At 42.3% G+C, this 27286-nt stretch overlaps 1 protein-coding gene across 2 annotated transcripts in view; it reads left to right on the top strand.

Moving 5' to 3' along the window:
• ccdc169 (coiled-coil domain containing 169) overlaps positions 1 to 27286 on the top strand; it is a 69868-nt gene that overhangs the window by 3125 nt on the left and 39457 nt on the right. For both annotated transcript variants that reach the window (XM_080197944.1, XM_080197945.1), the window contains exons 2-4: positions 10964 to 11046; positions 12646 to 12756; positions 13408 to 13448. In XM_080197944.1, the coding sequence (XP_080054070.1) occupies positions 10964 to 11046; positions 12646 to 12756; positions 13408 to 13448 (235 nt within the window). The remainder of the gene's footprint in view (positions 1 to 10963; positions 11047 to 12645; positions 12757 to 13407; positions 13449 to 27286) is intronic.

The raw sequence follows: 27286 nt of genomic DNA, 5'->3' as shown, positions 1-27286 counted from the left end.
GCAGTTCAGAAGAGTTTCACTGGATTGATTCTGGGGATGAAGGTGTTGACGTATGAGGAGAGATTGAACAGTTTGGGCTTGTATTCACTGGAGTTTAGAAGGACGGGAGGGGATCTGATCAAAGTATATGAAATTTTAAAAGGGATTGATAAAGTAAATGAAGACCAAATGTTTCCTCTTATGGGGCAACCTAGAACAAGTCACAGGTATAGGTTGAGAGATGGTAGATTTAAAACAGAAATGAGGAGGAACTACTTCTCATAGAGGATGGTGAATTTGTGGAACTCACTGCCCCACATCACGGTGGAGTCTGAATCATTGAATGGTTTCAAGAAGAAGATAGATATATTTCTAATTTTAAAAAAGGGATAAGGAGATATGGGGAACAGATGCGAGCGTGAATTTGAGATCAGGGAGAGGTCAGCCAGGATCTGATTGAATGGTGGATCAGGCTTGAAGGGCTGAATTTGCCTACGTCTGCTCCTAATTTCTATGTTACTATGTAGCCAAAGTATTAAGTAATGTCTTACTCTTTATAGAAGGGGGGTTAAGTATAGCAGTAAGAAAATAATGCTGCAATTCTACACAAGAATTTTACTTTTTTGTAACTAAATAAGAAAATACTTGTCTTAGAGATGAGTGCAACAAATATTTGCCAAATTAATTCCTGGAATGGGATGGTTGGTCTTAGAGTACGGATTGAGTAGATTATGAAATAACTCAGCAGGACTGGCGCTTTCTGTGGAGAAAGAAACAGAGTTACCATTTCAAGATCAATATGACATTTCTTCAGAACAGAAGAGGATGACATGATTCTGTTTGAGTAGAATGTGCCAAAGTTCGCTGGAGTTCAAAAGAATGAATGTTGATCTCATTGAAACGTATCAAATTCTTAGAGGGCTTGGCCGGTGGCTGCCTGGTGATTGTTTTCCCTGGCTGGAGAGTCTAGAAATAGGGGCCATAATATCAGAATAAGGGATCAACCATTTAGAACTTAGATGAGGAGAAAGGTTTTATTCCATGGTTGTGAAATTTTAGAATTCTTTACCTCAGAGAGCTGTGGATGCTCTGTTATTAAGTATATTCAAGGTTGAGATTGATAGATCTTTGGGTGCTAAGGGAAGAAATCAAGGGACATGGGGGTTGTGTAAGGAAGTGGAGCTGATGTTGCAGTTTAGTCATATTCTTATTGCATGGCATAGTATGCTCGAAGGGCCTATTTCTTATGTTCTTATGAGAGGAATAAACACGGCAAATATAGATATGCGTATTTGACAGCTGTGGGCAGCTGTCAATCCACAGTTAGAAATTAAAAAAAAATCAGAAATGTATGTATTATTCAAGAACATCCAGGATGGAAATGTCAAAGATGCATCATGTTTGGCATATTTAATAGATTTTTTCCTGAAGAATTGACCAATTAGATAGATAACAGAATGCAGTAGATGTGGCATATTGTAGATTAGCAGAACATTTGATAAGGGGACTTCAGAGGTTGTAACAGCTTGAAATAAACATTGGCTGACTGTCAACATACTGGATTAGGGTAAAGGGTATTGCTCAGATTGGAAATGTGATGGGAACAGTGTATCTCATTGGTCAATTCTGCATTATTTTGTAGTAATCTGGACTTGGATAAAATTTTATTGATGACGCAGAAGCAGGAGGATTGGCAAGTGGTTGGCAGGACTGTAAGACTTCAGATTATTAGGTTGGGTAGAATTGTGGCAAATGTGATTTAATATGAATAAGTGTGAGGTGATAGGAGTATACACTTAATGAAAATACACTAAAGGATGTGGGAACACCTTTTTTCTCAGGGTTCAGATTTACATTTCACTGAATGTGGGTAAATGGTAAGGGCCTTGGAGCCACACAGAACAATTTCTGGTTCCCATCCAACACTACATTACTCTGAAAATGGTAATTTGTACAATAGTGAAATATGATAGAATTCTCTGATGTTGAGCACATTGGCTAGTTGACCAACAGGTTTATTTGGAAACTCACCTGATGAAGCAGCAGTGCTCTGAAAGCTCATGATTCCAAATAAACCTGTTGGACTTCAACATGCTATTGTCATACTTCCTACTGTGCTACTGATCAGTCAGTGATAGTGATCACTGTAATGGGCGGCACGGTAGCACAGTGGTTAGCACTGCTGCTTCACAGCTCCAGGGTCCTGGGTTCGATTCCCAGCTTGGGTCGCTGTCTGTGTGGAGTTTGCACATTCTCCTCGTGTCTGTGTGGGTTTCCTCCAGGTACTCAGGTTTCCTCCCACAGTCCAAAGATGTGCAGGTTAGGTTGATTGGCCATGCTAAGAAATTGCCCCTTAGTGTCCAGGGATGCGTCGGTTAGAGGGATTAGTGGGTATAATATGTAGGGATATGGGGGTAGGGCCTGGGTGGGATTGTGTTCGGTGCAGACTTGATGGGCCAAAGGGCCTCTTTCTGCACTGTAGAGTTCTATGATTCTATGACCAAGTGATCACTATCACTGACTGATCAGTAGCACAGTAGGAAGTATGACAACAGGTTTATTTGGAATCACGAGCTTTCGGAGCACTGCTGCTTCATCAGGTGAGTTTCCAAATAAACCTGTTGGACTATAACCTGGTATTGTGAGACTTCTTACTGTGCCCACCTCAGTCCAATACTGGCATGATCAGTAGTAGTCCTTGATGTGTACCATTGAGTCCATGATTTAAAATGTGCATTGCATTGCTGAGTAGCCAGACCCAGCACTCAGTATCTCTTTAAGAGGCAGATGTGCTGCTTGGCGTGTTAGTACTTGTGGTTTGTTCCATGGTTTTCTCTCAGTCAAAATCTGGTACTTGATTGGAGCACCTTCCAGCTGTTTTTAAAGTACTACCGAGAGCCTGAGCAGTGCCTTTCAAGAGTACAGGTATTGAATCATCCTCTGGATCATTCAGATTAACCAGCAAAGGATAATTAGCAGCCCATTAGTAATTTCATCATTCATTCACATGCTAGTGTGATCATTATAATTAAGTTGAGTAGATTACTATAAATAATTAAAATATCTTAAGCTATTCTACTCTTTAGCCCATGGCCATCCCACCATTAGAATGGGCCTCGTGCAGCTGGCTGCAAAATCATGATAAACTTGATGGATTTTTAAAGACCAGCAGTCGGGAAGACCATATTTTAACAATTTCCTTCCACTTTGTACTCCCTTCCACATAGGCACTAAAATGTCATGGGCAGTCTGCTTGTGTGGAATACTAAACACGACAGTAAGTAAATTACAGAAAGACCATCTATACTATCCACAACTAAATACCTGAGAGCAACATATTTGGCCCTTTCTCCTCACGGCCAACTGCAATGTAAAGGAAACAATAGTACGGGAAAGGTTCTGAAAACAGACTTTGATTGTTTTATCTGTCTGAACACTGAATAAAGGTCTATTATTGTAAACTAGTTTTCAATATAGAATCCCCACAGAGCAGAAGGAGGCCATTCAACACATCAAGTCTGCACTGATTCTCCAATAGAATGTCTTACTCAAGCCCACCATCCATCTATCCCCATAACAGTGACACAGTGGTTAGCACTGCTGCCTCACAGCACCAGGGACCTGGGTTCGATTCCCGGCTTGGGTCACTATCTGTGTGGAGTTTGCATATTCTCCCGATGTTTGCGTGGGTTTCCTCCCAATGCTCCGGTTTCCTCCCAATCCAAAGACTTGCAGGTTAGGTGGATTGGCCATGCTAAATTGTCCCTTTGTGTCAGGGGGAACTAGCTAGGGTAAGTGTATGGGGTTGTGGGGATAGGGCCTGGATGGGATTGTGGTCGGTGCGGACTTGATGGGCCAAATAGCCTCTTTTTGCACTGTAGGATTCTATAATTCTATGAACCCCATGCATTTATTTACCCTGCTAAGTTTAAAATTTATTCATTTGTATCACAAATAAGCTTATATTAACACTGCAGTGAAGTTATTGTGAAAATCCCCTAGTCTCCACACTCTGGTGGTGCCTGTTCAGGTACACTGAGGGAGAATTTATTAGCATGGCCAATGCACCGAACCAGCACGTTTTTCAGAATGTAGGAGGAAACCAACAGCTACTCCCCTAACCTTTACATCTTGGAACACTAAGGGGCAATTTAGCATGGCCAATCCTCCTAACTTGCATATCTTTAGACTGTAAGAGGAAATCCCTGCAGACATGGGGAGAACATGCAAACTCCACACATTCTGTGTCTAAACATAGATATATGGAATCATTTTTACATAAAAAATACTTGTGCATAATGATAAAACTTTACCTAGTCACACACTTTCTCTCACATTTCAGATTTTTATCACACTTCAGGTGGTACAGTGTTTTATGCAAATATTCAAATAACACCTTTTGAGGAAGGAACAGAGACAGACACATTTACATTTTAGCAGCAGAACAGTGGGTTGTGCTCTACATGCTATAAGTGATCTTGCCCTTAAAAAAAATGCATCCTCTGATTTAACATGACTAACAGCATGAGAGATTTGCTAGTATTATGATGAAACTGCTCAATCTACAACAAGTTTTGTCTGTCACACTTCAGTGTCCATCACACATGACATATCGTGCACCGTATAAAGCAAACACTCATCACATTGGAAATCAAAATTCTGTAACTATGATCAGTGAACTGAATATATCACCCTGCCAACAAAAGGGAATGACGAGCTACATCTTTGAAACGATGCAGTGTGCAGAATTTTCAAGCGTGCAACAATACAATTCAAGTGGACATTGTGAAGCATGCCTGTCCTTAAGCTTTAATGATAGCTTTGATTCTTTTTAATGATTTGAAAGCAGTTTGCTGTATTTTGTTATTTTTCTTCATTCATGGGATGTGGCCATCATCACCCCTAATAGGTCCTTGAGAAAGGGGTGGTGAATTGCTTCAGTACCTGGAGAAAGTGCACGATTTTAACAACTCCAGCAGTTTTAAAAATTCATTTGTGGGACATGGGGCATCGCTGGCTGGCCAGCATTTATTGTTCATCCCTAGTTGCCTTTGAGAAGATGGTGGTGAGCTGCCTTCTTGAATCGCTGCAGTCCATGTTCTGTGGGTTGACCCACAATGCTGTTAAGGAGGGAATTCCAGGATTTTGACCCAGCGACTGCGAAGGAACGGCAATATATTTCCAAGTCAAGACAGTGAGTGACTTGGAGGGGAACTTGCAGGTGGTGGTGTCCCCATTTATCTGCTGCCGTTATCCTTCTAGATGGAAATGGTCATGGGTTTGGAAGGTGCTGTCTAAGGATCTTTGGTGAATTGCTGCAGTGCATCTTGTAGATTGTACACACTGCTGCTACTGACCATTAGTAGTGGAAGGATTGAATGTTTGCAGATGTGGGGTGTCAACCAAGTGGGCTGCTTTGTCCTGGATGGCGACAAGCTTCTTGAGTGTTGTTGGAGCTGTACCCATCCAAGTAAGTGGGCAGTATTCCGTCACACTCCTGATGTGTACCTTGCAGGTGGTGGATAAGCTTTGGGGAGTCAGGAGGTGAGTTACTTGCTGCAGCATTCCTAGCCTCTGACCTGTCCTTGTCGCAGATCAGAGGCTAGGAATAATTTTGAATAGTGGCCATTAAAGAACAGCAATATCTTTCCAAGACAGGATGGCATGTGACTTGGAGGGGCACTTGATGTTCTTCGTTTTTCTAAGATGTAGAGGCTGCTAGTTTAGACGATGCTGTCAAAGCAGCTTTGGTGAGTTGCGGCAGTGCATCTTGTAGAATGTAGATGATACACACTGATGTCACATGCTCCACTGGTGGAGGAAGTGAATATTAAATGTGGTTGATGAGGTACCAGTTAACCAGGCTGCTTTGTCCTGGGTCACTGGCAGATTGCCACTATGGAGGGACTTTGCTGGAGTTGCAAAGCCCCTGTCGTGCCTGACCTTCCTCACTCAGGCCAGGTGAGACAGGAACAGTGAGGTGTGCCCTTTGGACTGCAGCAACATGGTATAAACGAAGCACAGTGAAGAGGACATACCCCTTTTTACAACACTTGTTCAAAGGGACTGTTGAAATGGAGAAGGTAAATTTCAAAGGTGGGTGGGGGTTTAGATATCGGAATGAGGAGGTGTTGTTGTATCTGTGGGTGGGATTGGACTGGGAGGGGGTGGGCTGTGTGGCCAGAACAGAGGATTTTGTGGAAGGTCCTCTGTGGGTTAGTTGTCTCCTGTGCAAGTCTCGGTTTATGTCTTTTAGTTACTATGAAGTTGGAAGTGCTTTTTCTCCTTCTAACTCTTTCAGAATAACAATGAGGATAAAACATGAGGAAGTTAACCCTTCTGGACAATTGCCGTGTGAACTTTCATGTGAGAACTTCCAAGAGGGATTCCCGAGCACCCCATTGGGGTATCCCCCAAATCTGACACTGCAGAGCCAGGAAGTTTTGGCCCTCCTGGTTGTAATTATTTATAACAGAAGACATAGTCCTGATTATTACCATGTATGATATTCCTGTTTTACATATTTTTAATACTAGAATAACAGCCACAAGGACATTGAAAGATAATATTACATTCGTAGTGTTAATGCAAAGTTGTAGTGCAAATAGAGTCCAGGCCTAATCTAACATTATGTGTCAATATCGTGCGGGCAACATGGTGGCACAGTTGTTAGTACTGCTGTCTCACAGCGCCAGGGACCCGGGTTCCATTCCAGCCCTGGTGGGTCACTGTCTGTATGGAGTTTGCACGTTCTCCCCATGTCCACAGGGGTTTCCTCCAGATGTTCCAGTTTCCTCCCACAGTGCAAGGGTGTGTGGATTGGCCAAGCTAAATTGCCTCCTAGTGTCCCAAGATGTGTATGTTAGGGGGATTAGTCAAGTAAACTGGTGGGGTAATGGGAATAGGGCCTGGACAAGATGGTCAATTGGAGAGTCGGTGTGCTGTAGTGATTCCATGATTAAGCTTGGTTGGACCTGTTAGTGGAATCTGGTTGGGCCCTAACTACAAAACTTTAGCACTGGTGCAAGCAAAAATGGTTTATCGCAAGTACTACAGTTGAAGTTCAAATGCGCAACTCAAGAATTAGAAGAACTTCCTAAGTATTAATGGCTTTAGCATTTTATCAGGGGATATGAAATGGCGACTGTACAGTACTTGTGAGTTCTGAATCTTTTTTACAGATCTCCTCAGTCAACATAGCAACTTTGTATTATTTATAATTGTGACAGAATATTGTTGCATTAAACAGGTTAAAAAGCATGGTGGAATTTATATCTGTTAAAATTCCTTTCCAACAGAATTCATAATTCTAAAATTAATTCTAAAATAATTATAAATGTGAATGCTCTTTTTTTTTCCACATTTGCCAGAACCAATCAGCTCAAGCAGTAATGAACTGAAAATTAAGGGTTTTGACAGGAGTGTCAAGTATGAGGTAATGATGAATGATTCAGGAAGACTAGATGATGCTACATCGTTTAACCCTCTGAAGCTTTGTCCAAGCTTTTCAGTACCACCATTACAAATATAACTAGAATGCGGTTTCTCTTGTATTAAGAACATAAGAACATAAGAAATAGGAGCAGGAGTAGGCCATTTACCCCTTCGAGCCTGCCCCGCCATTCAATAAGATCATGGCTGATCTGTCGTGGCTCAGTTCCACATTCCCGCCCTCTCCCCATAACCCTTAATCCCCTCGCTTATCAAAAACCCATCAACCCGCGTCTTAAAAATATTTAGCGAGGCAGCCTCCACCACTTCAACGGGCAGAGAATTCCAGACATTCACCACCCTTTGAGTGAAGAAGTTCCTCCTCAACTCTGTTCTAAACTGCCCCCCCCTTTATCTTGAGGCTGTGCCCCCTAGTCCTACTGTCCTTTCTGAGTGGGAAGAGTCTCTCCACCTCTATCCTATCCATCCCATTCATCATCTTATATGTCTCAATGAGATCTCCCCTCATTCTTCTAAACTCTAACGAGTACAAGCCTAGTTTATTCAGCCTCTCCTCATAGCTCAACCCCCTCAACTCTGGCATCAACCTAGTAAACCTCCTCTGCACTCCCTCCAAGGCCAAAATATCTTTGCGTAAGTGCGGCGACCAAAACTGCACACAGTACTCCAGCTGCGGCCTCACCAATGCCCTATACAGCTGCAGCAAGCCCTCCCTACTTTTATATTCAATCCCCCTCGGAATTCAATTGTTATTTTCTTGCTTTTGTTAATTCTATCAATTCTCATTTAAAAAAAACAGTTTTGAGATTTTACAAGTTTGTCCTGATTAACATGAGGATTAACGACATCTTTTCTCAGGCCTTGTACCACAGATAACATCAAGTATTTACAGATTAGACTTAGCTATCAACAGGGTTAAATGGATATCAAGACTTCAAATTAAACTGCTCTACAATGTATACTTACTCTAGCTTGTATACTTACTCTAGCTGGAGGGGCTGATTGTGGACAAGTCCCCAGGACCGGATGGAATGCATCCGAGGGTCCTGAAAGAAATGGCGGAGGTGATGGTGGATGCCTTGGTGGTTATTTTCCAGACGTCGCTGGATTCCGGGGAAGTGCCGGAAGATTGGAAAACGGCTAATGTTACGCCGTTGTTTAAGAAGGGTGCCAGGCAAAAGGCAGGGAATTATAGGCCGGTTAGTTTAACGTCTGTGGTAGGTAAAATGTTAGAATCCGTCATTAAGGTGGAAATTGCGAGGCATCTTGAAGGCAATTGCTTGATAGAGCGGACGCAGCATGGTTTCATTAAAGGGAAGTCGTGTCTGACAAATTTACTGGAGTTCTATGAGGATGTGTCTAGGGCGGTGGATAGAGGAGAGCCGGTGGATGTGGTCTTTCTGGATTTTCAGAAGGCGTTTGACAAAGTACCTCACAAGAGGTTATTGCAGAAGGTCGAGGGACATGGAGTTGGGGGTAGGGTGTTAGCGTGGATAGAGGATTGGTTGTCAAATAGGAGGCAGAGAGTGGGGGTCAACGGGTGCTATTCGGATTGGCGGATGGTGACTAGTGGAGTGCCCCAGGGGTCGGTGCTGGGGCGTCAGCTTTTTACCATTTATATAGATGATCTGGAGGAGGGAACCGAGTGTAGGGTGTCGAAATTTGCTGATGACACCAAGATCGGGGGAACGGCAAATTGTGCGGAGGGTGTGGAGAGTCTGCAGAAGGATCTAGATAGGCTGGGCGAATGGGCCAGGAAATGGCAAATGGAATTTAATGTTGGCAAGTGTGAGGTGGTCCACTTTGGTAGGAATAATGGTAGGAAGGACTATTACTTACGGGGTGAAAAACTGCAGCATGCGACGGTGCAGAGGGACCTCGGGGTCCTTGTGCATGAGTCGCAAAAACCCAGCTTGCAGGTGCAGCAGGTGGTCAGGGAGGCGAATGGGATGCTGGCCTTCATAGCGAGGGGGATTGAATATAAAAGTAGGGAGGTCTTGCTGCAGCTGTATAGGGCATTGGTGAGGCCGCAGCTGGAGTACTGTGTGCAGTTTTGGGCGCCGCACCTGCGCAAAGATATTTTGGCCTTGGAGGGAGTGCAGAGGAGGTTTACTAGGCTGATACCGGAGTTGAGGGGGTTGAGCTATGAGGAGAGGCTGAATAAACTAGGCTTGTACTCGTTGGCGTTTAGAAGAATGAGGGGAGATCTCATTGAGACGTATAAGATGATGAATGGGATGGATAGGATAGAGGTGGAGAGACTCTTCCCGCTCAAAAAAGACAATAGGACTAGGGGGCACAGCCTCAAGATAAAGGGGGGGCGGTTTAGAACGGAGTTGAGGAGGAACTTCTTCACTCAAAGGGTGGTGAATCTCTGGAATTCTCTACCCGTTGAAGTGGTGGAGGCTGCCTCGCTAAATATTTTTAAGATGCGGGTTGATGGGTTTTTGATAAGAGAGGAGATTAAGGGTTATGGGGAGAGGGCGGGAATGTGGAACTGAGCCATGACAGATCAGCCATGATCTTATTGAATGGCGGGGCAGGCTCGAAGGGCTAGATGGCCTACTCCTGCTCCTATTTCTTATGTTCTTATGTTCAGGAGATCACCAGTTAATCTCCCATACCTGCAGTCTTTGTGACTACTGAGGGAAATCAGTAATATAGTTCTGAAGAATTTTCAGGTTTACGCTACTCATTCATTCATTTACTCTGGAAAAATTCATCTACTCAAATCAATTCCAGGTTACAGAGATGGAAGACCTGTGTGATCTATTCCCTTTGTTCCTTTTTGAAATTAGTAGAAAGTACTTCAGTAAATGTTATGAGAATGGGGTAGCAGCATCACGTTTAAAAACTTTTCCTCTAGTTAATGTTAATATGAATCACATGTATATGCACAGAAACCTAAGTAATTCTTCTAAGTAACCTAAGTAATCAGAAACCTAAGTAATTCTAAACCTAAGTAGTATAGATTCCCTACAGTGCAGAAGGAGGCCATTCAGCCCATCGAGTTGGCACTGACCACAATGTGACCCAGGCCTTACTCCCATAATCCCACACATTTACCCTGCTAATTCCCCTGACACTAGGGTCTATTTAGCTTGGCCAATCAACCTAACTGCACATCTTTGGACGCTAAAGGGCAATTTAGCTTGGCCAATCCACGTAACCTGCACATCTTTGAACTGTGGGAGGAAACCGGATCACCCAGCGGAAACCCGTGCAGACACGGGGAGATTGTGCAGACTCCACACAGAGAGTGACCCAAGCCGGGAATCGAACCCGGGTCCCTGGCACTGTAAGGCAGCAGTGCTAACCACTGTGTCACCGTGCCACCCAATCACACCAACTTCTGTAAATTTTGGAAGCTCCTCTCAAACACTTGCTTGTGTGACATGTTTTACTGTAATAACAAAACTGTCTTGTCTAAAATTCTTCAGGTTTTGTTTTCAACAAAAACACGTGGACGCAATTTTTTTTTTGCTGCAGTACCTGATGATTTCAGTGCAGTGTCTTTTGTTTTTGAAAACAGGGACATGCTTGATCAATCGGCTTCTGATTTGCAAAACATGGTGTCTGAACTGGAAAAGCGATTAGACAGCGTGGAAGATGAAGGTAAATAAGAAGAAAAGTTTTGGTTGCACAGTGTTCTTTTCTCAGAGCTAAAAACGCTTTTGTTTGTAATAACTTGATAAATACAGTAAAGCATGAAAATGTAATAAGATTTAATTTATCGGACAATCATCAGGCAAACAGTTTTCCGTAATTTTAGGTTCTACAGAGATGCCCCATGATTCCAGTGAAAAATCTGATCAGTCTTTTCAGAGTAACAAGCCCAAGACCGTACCGGGCCAGGAACTAAATAGAGAAGAATAGAAGATTAGTGTAACATCATTCACCTTTTGCAATATTTTGATCATTACAACTTACATTTATTCTCTTCAACACAGAAGAATGTCCAAAAGCACATAAAAGCCTCACCCAACAAAAAGTAATGTCAAACCAAATAGAAACATGGAAAGTAGAAGCAGAAATAGGCCATTCGGCCCTTCGAGCCTGTCCGCCATTCATTGTGAATATGGCTGATCATCGAGTTTAATATCCAGACCCTGTCTTCCGCTACCCCCCCACCCCCACCCCCAATATATGGAAACATATATTCCCCCATATATAGAAATGAGGTTTGACTAAAAGTCCAAAAAGATCAACTTTATTCTGCCAATGTTTAAGTGATAGAAATAGAAGTTACCCAAGACTGGATATTAGACCAACAATGTGGCAGCATGGACGGGGTGGAGGAGTTAGGAGAGGTGGAGCTGGATAGCCTCATGTAGATTTTGAATCTGACCCATGTCTCTTTGGCCTTACCTCCTCCAAGCTGTTCAGTGTGTACGTGGCAGAACCTGTGCCTGCTTTCAGCCTGTATGGCAAACACCAAGCTAACAGGGGTTGAATAGGTGCAGTTCATGAGTAGCGCAGGCATGTCCAAAGGTTGGTGCAGATCTAGAGGGGTGGGCATACGGACTTCGCACCTAGTCCAATGTTGAGATATGGTGCAGGGAAAATGGGGTGTTAACTTGGTAAACTTTGGTTGGGCTCCAAACTGAGACTTCATCACCAAGGTCATTTGCCAGAATCTTACCACTGTTCATGCTGGTGATATTTTTTTCATCCCAGTGCAGTGAATGGAGATTTGGCTAGGCGTCAAATTCTCTGACTTCACTGCAGCAGGAGTGTGGCATGAATGGCAGGTAAAATTGTGCCAATGATGTTCTCCTACCCTCTCTATCACCTTGAATTGTTGCCTTTAAGTTGATTTGGAATGATCCAGTCTGTCAAATAGTACAGTACTTGAACATACTGTATGCATAATAGAAATACAATGTATTATCTGACATAAAGATTTTATCAAGAATTGGAAGCTTATAGACCCAACAAAATATATTTTAATAAAAGGGTATAGTGGGTCATTTAAAATGTGTGCTGGTTCCCTAAAATATAACTTAAACAAAAGAGGTTTGTATGTGAAGTTCATGCTCACTAGGGTGTTAATACTGAGCAATAAAAAGTATCTATTTTGGGCCTCCAGTGTCATTATTTATTTCAGGTAAGTTGAGCTTTCACTATGCACTTCTCAACAATATACTCTGATCCCAAACGCGGGCTCTGAAGTTTTATTTTGATGTCTTGTTTCCTGTTTCCATCCTTCATCAGGGAATGAATGGAAAACTCGGTATGAAACTCAACAGGAGCTGAATGTCCAGCTGGAGAGACAGATTCGAATTTTGGAAGAGAAAGTGGAGTATATTCGCGGCAATCCAGCAGGTAGATATTTACATGATACAAGCATGTTCATCTTTTTTTCACAAAGTAGTTCATTTTCTGCAAATACCATCAAATATTCTTTGTATGAATTTAATTCAACACCAGAATGAAAGCAAAGTAAAATCCATTCCATTGAAAAGAGACCAGGCTTTTTTTTAAGAGTTTAAAATTTAAATTTATTTGTTAGTTTCACAAGTTGACATACGTTAACACTGCAATAAAGTCACTGTGAAAATCCCCTAGTCGCCGCATTATTCGGGTACACTGTGAGAGAATTTAGCACGGCCAATGTACCTAACCAGCACGTCTTTCGGACTGTGGGAGGAAACCGGAGCTCCTTGAGGGCAGACACCGGGAGAACGTGCAGACTCTGCACAGACAGTGTCCCAAGCTGAGAATCAAACCCGGGTCCCTGGCACTGTGAGGCAGCAGTACTAACCACTGAGCCATCATGCCGCCCTGAGTTGGTAAAGTCACAGAAGAGTTAATGCTAGGAATTGTTTTTAACCAAATATAAGTTGATCATTCACTACACTGCATTATTTGGCTTTAAATTATTTTTCAATCCTGTTTTGTTTGCATTGTCACAAAACTCAGGATATATTTCACTTACATTTTTACTATCTGATATTCTTTTGTCCTGCTTTTTAGATCGGCTGTCTTCTGTGCGTTCATATGAGGAGATGCCAGTGGTGAGTAGCTTGGAGTTTTTTGAATTTGGTCAGCTTCACAATAGCATGAGAGCAATTTTGTGCAGCTCTACTTTGAACCTCTGATGAGTAAGGAGTAGCCTCCTGATTCCCTGAAGTCTGTCCCCTAATATAAGGCATAAGTCAGGAGCGTGATGGAGTATTCCCATCTTGGTTGGATGAGTGCAATTCCAATACTCAAAATGTAACACCATCCAGGATGAAGAAGCCAATTTGCTTAACACCTGATCCACCACTTTAAAAATTCCCTCCCTGCACCACAGGTGTTCTGTGACTGCTGTGTTTACCATCTACATGTGCACTGCAACAACATGCCATGGTTTCATTGACATAACTTCCAAACCTACAGCCTCTACCCCACAGAAGAACCAAGGCAGCTTGTGCATGGGATCACCAAGTTTCCCTGCAAGTTACTTACCAAGTCGCATATCACCCTAACATGGGAACATATTGCTGTTCCTTCACTGTCAGTGCTATTGGGAAAGGAGATCCAGGATTTTAATCCACTGTGGATGTACCTATACCACATGCAGTTCAAGAAGGCAGCTCACCACTACCTTCTTGGGGCAATTGGGGATGGGCAATAATGCTGGCCTGGCCAGCAATGCTCACATTCCATGAATGAACAGCAAGTAAAAGAGTTTTAAATTTGTAGAATTGCCACCGTACAAAATAACATTCTAAAGATTATAACTTTAAGTTGGTGAAGCTTTAATTAACCATTACCTGAACAATGCCATTTTCTGCCAATAAACCACCATTTATTTTATGGCTTCTTTTTCCACTCCCGCCACATTACCTTTGACATTTCCCAAGGATCGACCTTTGACCTTCCTTCCTTTTTCTAATCCATGCAGTTCAGTAGAATCATCTGGAAATAAATGTACATTGATGTAGCTCTCCCTTGCCACCACCTGTCTCAATGTTTCCACTGCTTCAAAATGGTCAGATTGTTTCTCTGACACCTGGTGTAGTTTCAACACTAATTTCCTTCAACCAAATATTTGGGAAATCTGAACCATTGGCTGCAGTCCTTGCCACAAATTCCATTCCCTTGCCATTGACTCCACTCCCTCCCTGGCAACTCTGAAACTGAACCAGACTGTTTGCAACCTTGATTGTTATGTTTAACCTGTGACGGACTTCTGCTATTTGAGTCATCACTAAGACTATATATTTCCACCTCCATAACATTGCTGATTCGGCCGTGGCTCAGATCATCCGCTGCTGAAGCCCTTGTGCATCTGTCTATTACCTTGAGACTTGAGTATTCCAATGCGCTCCTAGCTGGTTTCCAACATTCCACCCTCTGTAAACCTGAGTTCATGTCAAATTTTGCTGCGTCTGTCCTAGCTCATCTCAAATTGTATTCACCCATCACCCCTATGCTCACTAACCTATATTAGTTTTGGTTAAGCAAAGTCCTGACTTTTAACTCTGTTTGATATGATCATCTTTATTTTCAGATCCCTCCATATCCTCACATTTTCCTAACTCTATCAACTCCATTAGCCCTAAGCTAGTCTAATTTTGGGCACTTGAGCATCCTCAGTTTTAATACTATCATTGGGTGGCCATGTGTTTAGCTGGTTGGATGCTAAGCTCTGGAATTCCCTGCCTCTCTACCTTCCTTTACTCCTTTTAAGGTGCTATTCAAAACCTACCCTGTTGACCAAGCTTTTGGTCATCTACCCGAATATTTCCTTCTGTGACGTCATATTTTGTGATCCTGTGAAATACATTGGGATATCTTACTTCTTTAAAATTGCTATGTAAATATAGTGAAACTCCGATTTAACGCGTTCGATTTAGTGTGAATTTGGATGTAACACGGTGAATCATTGGACCCTTTTTTCATGCAGTTTATTATACAAACGAGTCAATGCGTGCAGTCTGTTCTAAGATATTTAAATAAAGGAAAATGAACCCAAACAAATTGACTTTCATCAGTTTGCAGCGTTAAAGTTACAAAGAAAGATAAAACTATATTTGCTAAATTGTAATGTGGGAGATTGGATCATTCGTGATTCCATTATCTCTTGGACCTGAGCTATAATGGAGCTGAATCTTGTCAGCCAGCTCAAAGAGTTCCTCTTGCTTAACTGTCTCAAAGTAATAACTGCTCCTCAAAAGACATAAACTGGCAACACCACTTACTGCCACAGAAATGCTAATGTGGGAAGTGGAAGTGCACAATGGTGGGTGTTCTTCTGAGGCTGTTACCAAGACATATAGTTGGAGCCAAGAGGAGATTTCTTTACTCAACATATGGTTGTGCGTCATACCTAACCCAGCAACCACTTAAATGATGCTGAGAATCTGAACATACAATGAAGTTTCATTCCTCAAAGTTAGCATTACTGCTTGTGATAAACACACACCTGGAGTGGATGGGATAGTGAAGTGTGGCGCTTATAATATTTGGGTGAACATGGAAAATCAAGAAGGATACAAGATTATTACATAATGCTTCCATATTTCCTCCCCAGATTGGCTGTTAGGACACCATGTAATGAGGCAAACTAATGACCTTCTCAACTAGTATCAATGGATTATCTTTAATTGATCAGTTTTATACAGGAGTTAGGCAGATGTTATGCATGTCTTTTTCTATGTCAACTATAATTGGGAACATTTAGTTTTCACAAAGAATGAATTGCCCTTTCACATATGGTGGAAAATCAGTTTGAACGCTGATTTTCTTAAACCGCTTTTTTCGTGATAACATTTTATGGACTCCAACCATCACGCTATAATGGAGCTGCACTGAACAAGTTGTCGTTGTTGAAACAAGGTCAAGAAGTGGAAATCAATTTAAAAAAAAACTTCCTTTATGGCAAATGTGGGATCCTGCCTCAGATTTGTACACTCCCTGTGGCCATGTGTAACACAATTGTCCAATCCTCTCTTGTGGTGGAAGAACGGAATTTTCCTGTCCTACCCGCCGCAGAAATCATAACGGGACAGGACCATGCAAAGGTCCACTGACCTCGGGCAGGATTTTCCAGTGTTGGGGGGAGCGAGGCTGGAAAATCCCACCCCCATGGCTATGTACCACCATGAGTTCTCTGCGCTAGTGCCCATCTATTACCCATGAAAATCACCGCCACTATAAAGGTGGCAGTACTTACCCTACAAGGTTGTCCACAGGCAGGATTCGATCTAGAAGATCACACAGGAGTGTGATTCTACAACTTGGGGATTCAACAGTTTCTGATTTATATGAAGTTTCTCTGTGAAGCTTACTGAGACCTTAACAGGCTTTTGCATACTGAATCATAGATTTAATTCCTCTGGGGATTCCATTGCTCCCGAGCTTTGAGGAGGAGGATGATAAGAGCATGAATGGAGATTGCTGCTTCACACACACAAGTAGCACCCCACTGGGGGCATCTATACAACAGGTCATAAGGTCATAGAGATTTACAGCATGAAAACAGGCCCTTCGGCCCAACTTGTCCATGCCACCCTGTTTTTACCACTAAGCCAGTCCCAATTGTCTGCATTTGACCCATGTCCCTCTGTATCCATCTAACCCATGTAACTGTCAAAATGCTTTTTAAAAACCAAAATTGAACCTGCCTGTACTACAGCCTCTGACAGCTTATTCCAGACAGTTACCACACTCTGACTGACTGAAAAAATTGCCCCTCAGGACCCTTTTGTATTTCTTCCCTCTCACCTTAAACCTGTGCCCTCTGATTTTAGACTCCCCTACCTTTGGGAAAAGATGTTGACTATCTAAAGGTATGCTGACCACAAGAATCTGTTTTTACAGGCAGTGTCAGAGAAGGCTGCATCCTGCCTCCAATTCCCTGACCGATAAACCAATTGTTGGAACCTGAATTGCAGTCTCCCTCCCTTCCTTCCAGCCTTGCATGTTCTGGTACTTATTCCCCACATGAGCTTTCACCACCTTAACTCATCTCACCCCATGAACATGACATATTCCTTTTTCTTCATGCATGTATCTCGGTTCCCCTTAAAAGCATCTATGCTATTCAACTAGAGACTAGAACTAGGGGCTCAGTTAAAGAATAAGAGGTCTCCCTTTTAAGACAGAAATGAGGAAAAAGAATGTTCCCTCAGAGGGTCATTAATACACTGAATTCTATTCGGCAGAAAGCAGTAGAGGCTGGGTCATTCAGTTTGTTCAAGGCTGACTTTTGGTAGCTGAGGGAAATAGTGGAGCAGGCTTGAACAGCCGAATGCCCTATTCCTGCTCCAAAGACCTATATTTCGATGACCACTTCACATGTCTATTTAATTCTCCTTTGGTTTTGGTGGGTCAAGGATATAGGCCCTGAATCCACTTCAGCTGGAACAGGGGTTAAACCCCATGCTGTTGGCATCAGAGGCAGGGACACTACCCACTACACCACAAGAACTCAACCTGAACTCTGTACTCGTACATGAAGAATAAACAGTTTTTCAAACAGCGCTGCTTTGACTATTGCGTGGGAACAAGATGAAATACAATTCTGAAAATTCATTCTTGCTGTTAAGTTTTTTTTTAACCGTTAAGATCTCATTGATAATTGTGGCATAAATCCTGTTAAATAAATTACATCATCCAAACTCCTGAATGACCCCACAATAAGGTAAGGGTTAAGTGTATTTAAACAAAAATCATTTCCAGTGTTATTTTAGAATCTGTGGGTGTAATCTTTTTGCGTCTTTGAGTCACTTTTATGTGAGGACAGCTGGAGATCCAGAATTACCATTTCATGAGAAAGTAATTAGACACAATTTGCATATCAATCTTTCCTGCAGACCTGTGCGTGGGTGTGAAAGCATCCCTTGGCAGTCAGTGTGCTAACTATGCAGAGTTATGATTAACTCATGAACCATCTTCTGTGCTCTTGAGTGGTAATTTCTGCCAATAGGGAGAGGTACTGCAAAACATTTCCATGCTAAAGTTCTCCCCTTCCTTTGCCTCCCTTCTGTAGATGTTTCCTCTTGCTAAAATACAGGTGCTAGCAAGCACATGGCCGGAGCAGTGGGAGTGGGGGCGGGGAGGGGGGTGTGAGGTGCTTAATTCAAAGATAAAACCTACAGGAACAAAAGTTGATTGAGAATGGGGTAGAGAAGAGAATAACAATCAATGTTGATTGTACCTTCACCAGTCTCCACACTCCATTTAGGGGAACGATGGTATTATTGCTAGACTATTAATCCAGAAACTCAGCTAATGTTCTGGGGATCTAGGTTCAAATCCCTCCAGGGCAGATAGTGGAATTTGAATTCAATATAAAGAAAATATCTGGAATTAAGAATTTACTGATGACCACAAAACATTGTTGATTGTCGGAAAAACCCATCTGGTTCACTAACATCCTTTGAGGAAAGGAAATTTGCCGTCCTTACCTGGCCTGGTCCACATGTGACTCCAGAGCCACAGCAATGTGGTTGGCTCTCATCTGCCCACGGGCAACTGGGGATAGGCAATAAATGCTGGCCAGCCAGCAACGCGCATATCCCACGAATGAATTAAACAAAACCCAGGCACTTTTCTTCATATTTTGTTGAAAACAATCCATGGTGAACACCTTGCATGTTTCATTATCAACACTCCTAGGCAAAAGATCCTTAGGCTAACTATGATGATGTATTTTTTGAGCTGAGATCATTTCCCTCGGGACAGAGAAGATGGAAACTTCCTGGCATCAGTGGTTTGGTAATGTGCATGACTAATACTTTCCCCTTCTCATTGCTCGTTTCTGAAGACATTGACTTGTCACTAAAGTACTGCTGCACAGATGATGACACATTGCCCAAGGGGCAATAATTCCATTTGACTCACAGTGGGAGAAATATAATACGGCATATTCTATAACCTTTAAATTTAGATTCTTTGGGCTGAATCTTCTCCAAAGATGTGCAGGTTAGATGGATTGGCCCTTAGTGTAAGGAGGATTAGTAGGCTGAATATGTGGGGTTACAGGGATAGGGCCTTGGTATGTAACACTGATTTGATGGCAGTGCTACTATTTTTGACTTCACTACTTCTGTTAATTCCTTCTGTTAAACACATGTAGCTGAATGTACAATAAAACAGCAGGAGCCATCAGTGTGGTATTTAAAGAAATCATCAACTACTTTCAGGTTAGTTGTTGGTTGATTTTCTTCTGGCTCTGTCTGAGCTTGTAGAAGTACTGAGTTTTCTACAGCTACATAGAGGTGGTGAAGTTGACAGAGTGAGGTGCATGACATGGAAAATCCTTAGTTTCAACTTTGAGGACCATGTTCTCAATCATCATTCCTCCTTGGCCAGCAACATAATAGGGAGAAAAAACAGAGACAGAACAGAAGAAGACAAGCTACTAGGAAACCAAGAAAGAGGGTCTTCAAGGAGCATTTCTCTTACCTCAGCCTAAGCTAGGAACAATCTGTGCATCTGCTCTTTTTCATGAAGGAAGTGCTCAAGGAAATTTACTATCTTGCAGGCAGGCCTGCAATCACAGCGCAGACCAAGGACAGTGCTACTAGTGGCTGTGGAGATGACCATGGACATGAATTTCTTGGGAGGAGAGTGTCTGTAACATTATCCAGTTTGCTGTTGACTGCTACATAAAAAGAGGTGACTAATGCCCTCCATGCCAGAGGAGAGAAGCACATTGAGCTCTCTCTGGGCAATGGAGACTATCCTTTGACCACCTGACTCATGACATTGGTGCATAACACAACCACTGCTATTCAAAACATTGTTAAGGAGACAGTTGAGCACACCCCATTGTTTTGACCGCTTTGGAGTAGCTCTACAGTTCTCGCCACAGCATCTTTCACAATTTGGTGTGGTCTTCTGCATCCTTAGTATTGCTAACTTGAGGGCACTGCCTTTGTCACCAGGGATACAGAAAATTGCTGAGGAGAGGGAGGAGGCAACCAATGCATCCTCCTTCTGACCAGTTGTCTGTGATCATCTTATTGAGTTGAGTTTGTAGGAACATAACCTCAAATGCCCATTCTACAATTGCAGTTATGTTCATACAAACTCAACTTGATAAGATGATCATAGACAACTAGTCAGAAATGTAGAATGGGAATTTCACACATCTTACCTTTCCTCTGTCTCCAAACATCACAGTGTCTCTTGACCACAGTGCTTAAATAAAAACCACCACAAATTATTGCAAACAAATCATCTAGTATTCTGCACAAGAGTGAACTAATCGCCCTTGTATGTTGCTTTGTCTGTCTTGTGGGTGCCTTTTCCTGGCCAAGTACTTCTAGATAGTTCTATCCCAGTGGTTGCAGCATTGTTAGTGGAAGATTGCTGATTTTTACTGGGGGAGACTGCCCTTGGCCTTGCAGGATAATCTCAAGTTGCTTTGGCTCTGGAAATCCTGACTTCAAACTGCACCGTCTCTGCGCAAAACAACAGCAGTCCAGGCTAGCTGACTGACGGACTATAACAAGGGTATTGATGAAGTGATAGGGTTTGGAGGATGAATATTGTCATTCAGAGAAAGAATTTTGAACTTCCACTCCATGGAGTCACTGCCTTTCCCCCAGAGCAGCACCTCAGTGACCTAATAATCTGTTGGAAGATTGATTGTTGGACTGTTGTGACACCCTGCAAGCCCCTTTAAACCATAATGGCAGTAATCTGAGTCTGCGTGGCACCAAACTGTCCTTGCTCTGTGCTGTGTATGACCATGTAGAAGCTTCCACTTTGGCACTCATACTTTGGGTAGCTTTATGTGTGCTATAGTAGAAATTGAGAAATCGATTGTTAGACACGTACAAAATAGAAACAGAAGTGGGTCATTCGGCCCCTCAATCCTACTCCACTGTGATCGATTTGTGTTGTGTTCGACAATCTCTACCCCCAATCACCTTTGATTCCCTTGCCTAACAAAAATCTATTTAACGCTGCCATAAGAATATTCAGTGACCCTGCCATAAGAATATTCTACCAGCTTCTGAGACAGAGAGTTCCAAAATTCGACAACCCACTGAGAGAAGAAAATTCTCCACATCTCTGGCCTATAAGGGTGATCCCTAACTTTGAAACAGCTCCCCTAGTTTTAACCTCACTCAGAAGAGGAAAGATCCTTTCAGCGTCCACCTTTTCAATACTGTTCAGGATCTTAATTACTTCAATCAAGTCACCTCTCACTCTTCTAAACTCTATTGGAAATAAGCCCAGTCTTTCTTACTTATCCTCATTAGATACCCACTCATTCCAGATATCAATCTAGTCAACCTCCCCTGAACTACTTCCAGTGCTGCATCATGAATGAGTCTGAAAGTGTTTTCGTGGAGTTTGCCACCATGCCTATGCTGGAAAGAATGGACTTCAAAGTCTGCACAAAGCATTGTGCCAAGTTCCTCAATGCTCCTTGTAAGATTCAGCAGGCTTTCTGACACGCTTGCCAATGTATCAAGCATTTTTCATTGTGCATGCCCATCAGCCTTTGTCTGTAACTTGCCCTATAATACTCTTCACCCGAGTCCTTTGCAGCAGAACTTATGTGTCACCTTGTCCTGGAGGGAACTGACATCTGTGCAACAATTTCCCCCAGCCTTGGCTGTGGGTCACTTTTGCCCGGTGACTCGCCACCTGCATGTCTCACCTCTATGGTCTTATCTAAAGGACACCCACTGCTACTATTTGAGCTGGTGACTGTGAGTGTGAGATTGGTATTGCTTCATCATGTCCTGCCCCTTTTAGACTTAATCCTTGATTTTGTTTTGATTTTGATATGATTTATTATTGTCACTGTATTAGTATACAGTGAAAAGTATTGTTTCTTGCACACTATACAAACAAAACATACTGTTCATAGAGAAGGAAACAAGAAAGTGCAGAGTGTTGTGTACAGTCATAGCTAGGTTGTAGAGAAAGATCAAGTTAGTGTGCGGTAGAGTCCATTCAAAAATCTGATGGAGGAAACTGTTGTTGAGTTGGAAGATATGTAACCTCAGATTTTGTATCTTTTTCCTGGTGTAAGAAAGTGGGAGAGAGAATGTCTGGGATGCATGGGGTCCTTAATTATGTTGGCTGCTTTTCTGAGGCAGCAAGAAGTAATGACAGAGACAATGGATGTGCTACAGCCCTGCAATTGGCAATAGTTAAGAGCCAGAAATCAAAAGGGCATAAGGCAGGGTTGCAATGAGGCAAGTGTAAGGGAAGCATGAGTTGCATGCTCATAGCACCTGCAGCTGGTAAATCAGAACAGTTTATGGGATGAAAGGAAAGTGAGACGAGTTAGCTAGGAGCATACTGTCAGCTTCAGTGGTTTCAACCCATTGCTGGTCATGACCTCAAGTCATAGCTGCACCAATGCAGCACCCCTTCCCCCATGGGGGTGAGTACATTCAGCAGTGCCTGTCCACAATGCTATTGCCTCTGGTTATGTACTACCTTGTCCTTCAAGAGAGGTGGAAATGTGTGAGCGTAGTGCAACTCATTTAGGTGACTTGCCGATTATAATTGAATAACCGACGCTATGTGCAAGCCGACAGGTTAAATGTGAGGCTTGAAGTGCCAAGTATGTGAGGGTGAGGTGAGGCTATAAATATTAGGTATGAGTTATGTTGATTGAGAATGTTGGTAGGAGAGTGAAGCAGGGGTTGGTGAATGGGATTATGTGTGCGCCTAATCATTAATTTGTAAGGGCAATTGAAGATGCATTCGCTAACTTTGATCTTTTTTGTGAGGTCATTACACTTAGTCCTATGTGCATCTAAACCTTGGGGCTAGACTGCAATCATTGACAGTGATGCCATCTGCCCCCATTGCCTTCTCAGTGTCTCTTTGGATGACCTTTTGGCCCTTCTTGTGTACTAGACATCTCTGTTTGTGTCTATCTCGTACACCAAAGCCTCCAGTAGTCTTTCACAGAACTTTGGGGCACACCATCTGCCCTATTGTCCCATTTTCGCTCGACTCCTTCCTGCTCAGAATGTCTTCTGTGCCAATTCCGATTCCCCAATTTTAACCAATCATGTACCATGATCTATGCGCCAGTTCTTGGGACTTGTCCAAGTTTTTACCCATTTGCCGCAGCAGTACTGTGTGCAGTTTTGGGCGCCGCACCTGTGCAAGGATATTTTGGCCCTGGAGGGAGTGCAGAGGAGGTTTACTAGGCTGATACCGGAGTTGAGGGGGTTGAGCTATGAGGAGAGGCTGAATAAACTAGGCTTGTACTCGCTAGAGTTTAGAAGAATGAGGGGAGATCTCATTGAGACGTATAAGATGATGAATGGGATGGATAGGATAGAGGTGGAGAGACTCTTCCCGCTCAAAAAAGACAGTAGGACTAGGGGGCACAGCCTCAAGATAAAGGGGAGGCGGTTTAGAACGGAGTTGAGGAGGAACTTCTTCACTCAAAGGGTGGTGAATCTCTGGAATTCTCTACCCGTTGAAGTGGTGGAGGCTGCCTCGCTAAATATTTTTAAGAAGCGGGTTGATGGGTTTTTGATAAGAGAGGGGATTAAGGGTTATGGGGAGAGGGCGGGAAAGTGGAACTGAGCCACAACAGATCAGCCATGATCTTATTGAATGGCGGGGCAGGCTCGAAGGGCTAGATGGCCTACTCCTGCTCCTATTTCTTATGTTCTTACCTCTATTCAAGAAAACCTACGCGACCTGCATTTTACATTGTCAGACAATCAGCCTACATTGAACCATTCAAGGTTTGTAAGGCTCTGTAGATGGTTTAGAATTCACTATGGAAGGGCTTTTTGACATGTCATACAGGTAAATAGATTGATCTGCATTATAGTCTGCCTGCATGGTTCTTGCTGATATTAGGAATAGATAGCCTTTTAATCTGTATTGCATAAGGGAGCATCAAATATTGAATCATTATCCAAAGCAGTTTCAGCCAGGTATATGACTACCACATTGCAACTGGGCTTTGATCATCTTAGGTCTGATAACCGTACATTATTAATGAGCATGTGGCAGTCTCAGCTACAAAAAAAGTAATAACAATGCCTCTGTCTGACAGTTGAAGGCAGAATGCCTTAAAGGCAGAGATATCAGTCAAAGGCACTGTGCAGCATATCAGCCCAGTTAATAATCTTTCCATGTGAGTTAGATTTGTCTGCTCCTGCAGACAACTGTAACTACTGACAGTACAAAAGGGTCTCAAACACAACCAATGACTTACGTTGAGGACATGTACCTCATGAGATGCATCTGTCTATAATGTTGCTTATCAATAAATGCATGGTGTTACAGTATCCAAACTATAATAATAACCAGTGTATCCCAGCGTCATGGAAGCTTAGAGCGGTCTCCAGAGTCATACTGATTGCATGATTGGATGCAATTTTGTTTTGGTCAGTTGGATGCTTGATACTTAAAAGTCCTGATAGAGTCCCAGACCAAACCCCAAGCTATATTATCAAGACAGACTAGGCTCCCAACAATTTTTCTATTTTGGTGCAAATCTGAGGAAAGGATACTTCTTTCCAGGAATGGTTCCACTGACAAAGTAGGGAATTTTATAGTGAAACAAACTTTATTTAATAACACATTTAAATATAATGCTAACAAATGAAACAATTTAACTATTAACACTTGAACAATATTTAAAAATGAAAAGGAAACAACTTTAATTTCTTACTTATTACTGTTTCAGTTCCAAATAAGCAACTTTCATCTTACAGACTCAGAAATCATTTTAAATACAGTTGGCAATCATAAATATACTTTCTATTGTGCGTGTAGACAGTCTTGAAGCTTTCAGAGAGAAAAATGAGTTTCAGAAGCCTGCAAAATCTTTCTAACTTCAACCAGGCTTCAGCTGCGAGCTCTACTGCTTTCTGCAAAAGCTATTTTTCTCTGCTATATATCCACTTAAACCACATCATCATGTGACCCTGTCAATCACTCTAATCAGAAATCCCAGGGAAACTTGAGTAAAAAAAAGTCCATTTATTCTACATAAAATGAACACTGGCAAGGTTGAAATGAGAAATTATCCTGCTCCCCCAAAATCTGAGTTGCATTCCACCAGACAGACTGACAGCTTGTAACACAAAGCTGAATTTTTAAACATTTCCTTAAAAATGAATAAGAAACTATATATACATATATATCCATATCAATTGCTCTACTATCATCACAGTCCCCCAACAAACAGCTACTCCTAAATACGTTAATGTAGAACTTCAGTGTTCCCTATAAACCATTTTCCTATCAGGTATGGCAGACTTGACTTGCAAAATTGTGGAGTGTTTACCAGAGCTTCATACAATCAAACTATGTGATTTAAGCTGATTAATCTCTGTCAACTGTCTCATGTGCAATTGGAAACAATCTTGCCTAAGTTCTCTGGATTTTAGTAACTTACCTTTTACCCACAAGGAAAATTTCTCCCTTTCCATTTCTCAGTACCTTGGTTCACTGAGTCCTAAACTCCATTGCTATGGGTTTCTGCATGCCATGCTGACTGACTGAGGGAAATACTACCAAATATATCTGTGGCCTGGCCAAGTAGTTTCTAACCTCAGAAATTCCACTTTCTACTTCTCAAAGTAAGTTCACCGTTGCAATTTTTTTTAACTGCCCATGCGATATATCTTCATGTCTTCAGCTGTTTGTTGTCATACTCTGTTTAGTGCGCATTTTTTTTGACTCAGTTGAATAGTCTTGACCATGACATTGAGGGGAATTTTCCCATCCCTCCCATCACGGGAATTGTAGCAGACAGGGGGTGGGGGGTGGTGGTTGGTGGTGGTGGGGAAACCATGCAGAGGTCCATTGATCTTGGGAGGGATTTTCCAGTTTTGGGGCGAGCTTAGCCAGAAAGTTCCGCCCATTGTTTCCGAACCTCTCTGCATTTTTGTATCCCACACAAGGACTATGTTGACATTGCCCACAACTTTATTTCAAATTAAACTGATAGATGACACTATCAAACTGTCATTCTGGATTTTATTAAACCTGAATCCTAAAGTGGTATGAAAATCAGCCATCACTCAGACTCCTCATTTTTCAATAGTCAAAAATTGATGAGACTGTAGCTTCCTTTCAGGTAAGATAGGCATGTAATTGTGTCAGTGCTATCGCTTGTTGGTTTTCCTTCTCAAGTACAATCTTTCACATGAGCTTTTGGTTTGGCTTTGCCTTTTAGTTTAAAGTTTTCTGAATGAAATCCTCCCCCCCCATCCCCCACAATCCCTAGCCCATTTCTGCAAGGACTGCGAGGACTGTGTTCTCCATGAATAATCTCTATTGTTCTGTTGCTTAAATCATGACCTGTAAGATCTGGAGTACTGTACCCAGTTTTGGTTCCTTAATGTGGTAGGTGATATAGTAGCTTCAAAAAAATGTTTTAAAGACAGCTGCAAAAATGATTCCCAGCTTAAAATACCTTAATTACTCAGCTAAATTTGAAGACTTATTTTAAAGCAGCATGGACTTAGAGGAGGCCAGATAAAGGTCTGAAAAATAATGAAAGGGCTAGACTTTTCTCTTTGTTGTCCCTCCCAAGAGGTTACATAGCTGTGGGGGAGCAAAACGTATCTTAATTATAATGCTCCAGGCAGCCAGTATGGATAGGCTTGATTGACCAGCTGATCTTCTGTTTCTGTTTAACTTAGGTCGGGCACTTTTATGGCCTGTGTAGACACTGACATGCCTCTGAATTATTTAATTGTGCAATATAGTGTACCACAAAGGTTGTGCATATTTTCGAGATGTGTGCTTCAGGGTACTTGAGAAATAATGCCACCAGATGTCAATTTCACCCAGAATTCTTGTACTTGGCTTCCTTCGTGTAGGAGCTTTTGTTATAATGATATTTTGTAGGACCTGTGGGTTCGAAGTTTGTGCGTTCAGTCAACATGGCCATGAGGGT

The sequence above is a fragment of the Carcharhinus amblyrhynchos genome, chromosome 10, assembly GCF_965287045.1.
Source record: "Carcharhinus amblyrhynchos chromosome 10, sCarAmb.v2.hapA, whole genome shotgun sequence".
In the NCBI taxonomy this organism is placed as follows: domain Eukaryota; kingdom Metazoa; phylum Chordata; class Chondrichthyes; order Carcharhiniformes; family Carcharhinidae; genus Carcharhinus; species Carcharhinus amblyrhynchos.
Note: the sequence above shows the minus strand (reverse complement) of the source record. Positions and strands in the feature narration are given on the sequence as shown.